We start from the raw sequence: 5899 nt of genomic DNA, 5'->3' as shown, positions 1-5899 counted from the left end.
TTTCTGAAAAGCTAAGGAATCAGCAGCCTACATGGCTAAATGAAGATTTTAGAAATGGTATCTCAGCAAATGTGCTATCAAGAATGCACCTGCATTTTCAGGCTGTTCTCAAGCAGCAGTTTGTTTCCATAGCACCTAAGTAGAGAAAGACAAAATCTCCAATTCATCCCCCAAAGCAGAAAACACCAGGTAGTTCCAAATTCCAGGTTTTGGTAAGGAAAGATGATGATATTTTCCAATACACATTAAAGGTTGGTTTTAGAATTTTTTTTTCCTTTGTTAACTAAAAGTCATTCTTAGGCTATAATTTGAATTCATATTAACATTCAATGCAAAAGACTAATACTTGTCTTACAAGACAAATCGTGCAAGTTTCTAAAATCTAAAATGTCATTTTGCTTAGTTTAGAAAGTGACATAATAAAAGAGAAAACACCTCCTTGCTAAAGATGAACCTAGGAGGAGGAGTCCAAGAAAATTTCAGAATGTAAAGTCAGTACGATCAATAATGAGAGGGAAGGATTTGTGTCATTATTTATTCATTCAATTGTTTAAAAACATTTTTTTTTAAAAAAAACCTTCTAGGTACTTGGCACTTTGCTAAATGCACTGAGACACAGAATCATGTAAAACAGTCTCTGCCTTCATGAAGCTTCAGGAAGCCAAGGAGAGAGGCTGGACCATCAAGGGTTATACCACAGGGTAGAAAATGCTTCATCATCAAGCAGACAGAGGATGCTGCAGAACTTCATGGGAGGGAAGACAAGGGGCTAAAAAAGGAAAAAAAAAAAAAAAAGAAGCTAAAGAGAGTCACAAAAGAGACTATTCAGAAAAAGCAGAAACAATTTTAATAAAGAAAATGTCTGCCCTTCTAAAATCAAACACATTTAATACTATGTCTGTATAATACATCAAAGATATGTCTTGCTCTTTAAAATATCTTCCCTCCCAATGATTCTGAGGCTCAATCATGATTACAGTGTACATGAAACGAAGTATATTAACATGACACAACCCCCCAGTACATAGTGCATGATTGGTAAGATTCCACAGGCACACAGTTCACACAGGTTAAGATGAGCTACATGAGGTGTCCTCAGTTTTCCTATATTTACCCCTGCTACCCAGGGTGGACATTCTTTCAACACTGTACCTTGGTGTCCTTTGAAAGATGGACATTGAAAGTTAAAAATGAGTTGGTATATAGGCACTGATGTATAGAAAATACACTTTGTGGTTATATATATTGCAAGCTGGAGATAAATGCCTTTGAATTACGTGTGTATTTATGCTAGGAAGCCTGACAAACACTGAACAGTCTGTGAACAATGGAAAGCCTCTTGACCATCAATTCAAAAAAATATAATCCAACCATATGCAGCAATACTAATTTACTTGTTAAACGAACTGCTCTGAAATCATTTGGTTGTCAGGTACCAAAATAGTTTTAAAGTTAGGGAACTGCTGTCCCACTTAATCCTTGTGGGTGGCCCAATTCCCCAAGATATTCACAGCTAAGAAGTATTTTTAAATGTATTTTTTATCTTACGTGATAATCAATTAGGAGCAAATGAAATCCTGTCTTAAACTTTCAAAAAAATGCAAATCACTTTTGAATGACTTCAGACTAGGCATAGAGGACACAGACTCTCTTTTAGCTCACACCCTGAATGCTGCTTTTGCATGCCATCACCTCTGTAACAGGCTGAAGCTTGACGCCTAGCCTTACACAGGAATGCCCAATCTACTGACGATCTCATCGAACAAGGATGGCCCAATCAAGCGAGAGCATCAGGTGTAGTGCTTGCTTCTGAAGTCAATGAACAGTAATACTTTAAAGAAATTTCCTTCTAATAAATACAATACAAAAGCCTTTCTATTCTATGCATAAGTTTACAAAAAAGCACTTCAAAGATGTCTGGTCAAAACCATCGCCAGAAGATTCCAAAGCCCACACATTTTGTTCCAAATATAATTATGACAGCTACTACAAAAGCAGTAAAAAGCAAGACAAGAAAATCTTGATCTTTCTTCAATGATTTCAACCCTATTCCTTGGGAGAACAGGGAATTAAAGTCTTTGCGGGTTGTGCTTGGTTTTAAGCAGATGTCACCTGGGACCAAATGCTATGGCAGGTTCAGATTTTTTCATTATCATCACTGTGGATCTTTTTAAGCATGACTGGGCTTGGTTGCTTCAGAGACGTCTTAGAAACATCCGTGTGAATGGTGGACATGGCGATGGTCTCGTAGTCGTCATCCTGAGACCGAAAATCACAAAAGTTAAAGAAGAACTGCAGGTCTCTCTGGAAGTTTTTGTTCAGGAAGCCATAAAATATGGGGTTGACACAGGTGGAGATCATGGCTGTGAGGTGGCAGAGCAGGAATAACAGATTATGGTTGCACGTAGCAATGATCTGATGATTCCAGTCGAACACGGTGTTGAAGATGGTGAGCGGCAGCCAGCAGACCGCAAACGCCACCACGATGGACAGCAGCATGATGTTGATTCTTTTGGTTTCGCTGGACCTGTACTTACTGTCTCTCATCTTGTCCATCATGTTGTTTCTTTTTTTTAAGCGTATATATATCTACAGGAGGGAAAAAATAAAGAGTTCAAATAGAATCACTCATTGAATGAGGACTCTTGGAGAAAGAAGGTAAAAATGGAAATGGTGGCGGGGGGTGGGGGGGTGGGAGTTTTCTTACCTTGAAGTAGCAAATAAATATAAAACAGAGTGGGCCAAAATACTGCAGCACCAAGAGAAGAGTGGTGTAAGACAACCGGTGAGAGTCTGATGGAAATTTATCAAAGCAGACGTACTTGTCCTTGAACGCATCAAGGGTCACATTCTGGAACGGTTCATCCGTCAATACTTGGTAGATCAGGAAGGGCAGAGAAGAAGCCACAGCAAGGACCCAGATGACAGCAATGCCTACGTAAGCATGTCTATTACTTGGTCTCCAGCCCCGTGGATTGATGATCAGTTGATGCCGTTCCACGGCAATGAGGACCAGAGAGAAGATAGACACAGTGATGGAAACACACTGCACAAAAGGGTTCAACTTGCACATTGCCTCACCAAAAACCCAGTGGTCCATCAACGTGTAGACAAACGTGAAGGGGAGACACATGATAGCAACAAGCAAGTCTGAGAAGGAAAGGTTCACAATCAGGATGTTGGTGACATTTCTCAACTCCTTCTGTTTCAAGATGATGATGATCAAGGCCAGGTTTCCAGAGACCCCAAGAATGATCACAGCTCCATAGGCAAGAGCTAACGTGAATATCATGGCCAAGGGCAGATGACAATCATCATTTTCGAAAGCCAAAAACTGGGAATTCTTCTCTGAAAAATTATAATAGATTGAATGATTTTCTACCTGGGAAAATAACGTTGAATTCATTTTGACTGGTTTGGCTATTACAGATGACTTTAGACAAATGGACAATATGTTTCCTCAAAGCAGGTCAAAGACTCAACTTATTTTTATTCTCCATATTGGAATCCATTTCTCAAAATTATTCTGAATTCTTCATTCCCTTGAACTGAACAACCTGTAAAGAGAAAATGACCAATTGCATTACTAATTCTATTGACGGCAGTCAAAACGAATTCTGATTCATAGTACTGTTTAAAGGGAAGACACTGAAATAAACAAAATGTATTCTATATATACATCTTCTTTTAAATAGTAGAAACAGTGCAAACAATTTGAAAAAACAACTTTAGTAATACTTTTAACTTGATGTTGCTTTCACATTGAGTTTCAGCAAAATGCAGTGGTCTGTACATTAGTAAGGTGTGTACAAATCTCATGCCCAAAGTCTTACATAAACGACCATCAGCACATTCCTAAACACTGTAGGAATATGAAGGTATAAAAAAAAAAGGACAGATTAAAACATATGAAAAAGATATGACACCAACAAAGGAAAACAAACAAAAAATTTACCTAATTCTTCCTCTTACTATAAAAAAGGAAGAATTTATCAAGTTGTAGTAATAGCCCCACCAACACTGAACTGCTCTTTAAGGAGATGATCGATACAGTGAAACATCAAGAAACTTTGTCCTGTGAAGGACTGCTGACGGAAAAGAAGATGTTTAATCCAGAAAAGACTCACTAGGAAGGGTACAAACATCTTCTCACATTGGAATGGGTAGCATGTGGTCCCTGGCTTGTGGCTCAGAATCTTATGTCCTCTCAAGTTAGAAGTAGGACCAAGGGAAGTGGATTACATTAAAAATATTTCACGTCATTATGAGGAACAAAAGTTTAATCAAATGGAATGAACTGTCTGTAAACCAGCAAGTTCTCCACAAGCAACAGTTTGTAAGTACTACTCGAAAGGCTCGGGGAAGTTCTCACATTGTGTAGGAGATTCAACTGGGTAACTCTGAAGCTCTTTCTGCCTTTAAGATTCTATAATATTATTAACATGTCAGAAGCTTTCAAAGGATTTCTAAGGTTTTCTTCATGGAAATATCCTCCCTCCCCACTAGACTGTATACAGATACAATGCAGGGATCTAAATTTTAGTCGTACTTTTGATCTTTCACAGCATTTTGTGATAGGAATACTCTTTTCTTACCAACAAAACAAATCACAGACAACAGTCCTGTAGAGCTTAAAAGCTCCTTTAAAAAAAAATCTCTGATTTCCTTTACGTTATTAAGTAAATATATGAGATGGGGTTTCTTATGTTAATTAACAGGCCATTGTGCTTGCGTTAAGAAACAGAATTGCACTTCTTTCTTCTGTGAGAACAATAAAGAAAATCATGCAGAATTACTTCCATTGAAAAGGAGACAAGAACTTTAATGAACAAAATATGCTCTTGCCTTTTAAGTGATGCCACTATTGAACCTTTCCTTTTTGCTTTTGCTTTCTAGAATATGGGTACTTTTGCTTTCTAGAATATGGGGTGTTTTTATTATAAAACTACAACTTATAAAACTGAAGAATAAAAAGAAAGGTTGCTACCACTTAGTGAGAATGAAAGCATCTGGACTAGGAAAGGTATCAAGTGTGAACGTTATAGAAACGTTCTCCCCTCTTCTTGTCAACAGCCTGGAAAGACTCCTGAACCTCCCTGGTAACACACTTTTCTCTCAAGAATACCAAAGAGAGAGAATATCTGTGTCTCTCAGTGTCTGAGAACAAACCTGCAGCAAGCAAGCGCTAATCTAAAAATTCTTTGGAAATTTCGCACTAAAGAATTCAAGAAAATTTCGCATCATACGTCCTAGTCAGGTTGCTGGCAAGATAGTGAACGTCACTGCACAGGTATCTGAGTTTTTCTTCATTAGTAGAACTAGCATGACAGGAAAATGCATCCTCTAACGCCCTACCCACGGCTCCCCCTCTGCACACAGTGCCAGGTGAGACACACAAGGTAGGGACCACTGAGCCTCCTGGACCTGACACTTGAGGACCGCTACTCTGCCTTACACTCCCGGTCTAACAACCCCACGGGGCATGTTCTGTACCAGGCGGGCAGGTCCCTTCACAGTCACCAAGTGCCCTGGCCTGTTTTAGCTTCTGCATCTTCGCCTCTGCAACGCCTCATCACGCATCCAAATTCTACCCATCTTTCAAAGCACCATTTAGTCCCTTAGATCCTTCATTGGCTCTTCACAACTGTAATATTGTCTCTTGAAGGTAGGTACTACGTATATTTCATACTACTTTGCGAATATTAGATTTAGAATAAAAGTGTGTTGATGACACAGTAGGTGCACAGATGGAATAATAGGTTCTTGTGTGATTGCTATTAACATCAATAGCTGAATTCTATTGTCGACTGATAAAAACCCACAATCTAAAAGCTGAGAGTTATTTTTATTCGGCGGACTCGCTGAGGACTCAAGCCCGGGAGGCAGCCTCTCAGATGCT

The 5899-nt window shown here is 38.9% G+C and overlaps 1 protein-coding gene across 1 annotated transcript; it reads right to left on the bottom strand.

Annotated features, from left to right (window-relative positions):
• Positions 1-244: 244 nt before the first annotated feature.
• Positions 245-3578, bottom strand: NPY1R (neuropeptide Y receptor Y1). The gene is made up of 2 exons (XM_022582174.3): positions 2708-3578; positions 245-2589 (listed from the first exon to the last, which is right to left on the bottom strand). Exons 1-2 carry the CDS (start codon positions 3404-3406, stop codon positions 2137-2139), a joined length of 1152 nt encoding a protein of 383 aa, XP_022437882.1. The 5' UTR covers positions 3407-3578; the 3' UTR covers positions 245-2136.
• Positions 3579-5899: the final 2321 nt, after the last annotated feature.

Source organism: Delphinapterus leucas, chromosome 5 (genome assembly GCF_059928025.1).
Source record: "Delphinapterus leucas isolate spDelLeu-1000000601 "Yukka" chromosome 5, BTC_Dleu_Yukka2, whole genome shotgun sequence".
In the NCBI taxonomy this organism is placed as follows: domain Eukaryota; kingdom Metazoa; phylum Chordata; class Mammalia; order Artiodactyla; family Monodontidae; genus Delphinapterus; species Delphinapterus leucas.
This window is presented reverse-complemented; position numbering and strand designations above follow the sequence as displayed.

What these genes read in the sequence shown, in the direction of transcription:
- NPY1R (XM_022582174.3), bottom strand. Translation starts at nt 3,406, where the DNA reads ATGAATTCAACGTTATTTTCCCAGGTAGAAAATCATTCAATCTATTAT. An exon ending in TATTTATTTGCTACTTCAAG is followed by an intron (nt 2,590 to 2,707) that starts GTAAGAAAACTC and finishes TCCCTCCTGTAG; the next exon opens with ATATATATACGCTTAAAAAA.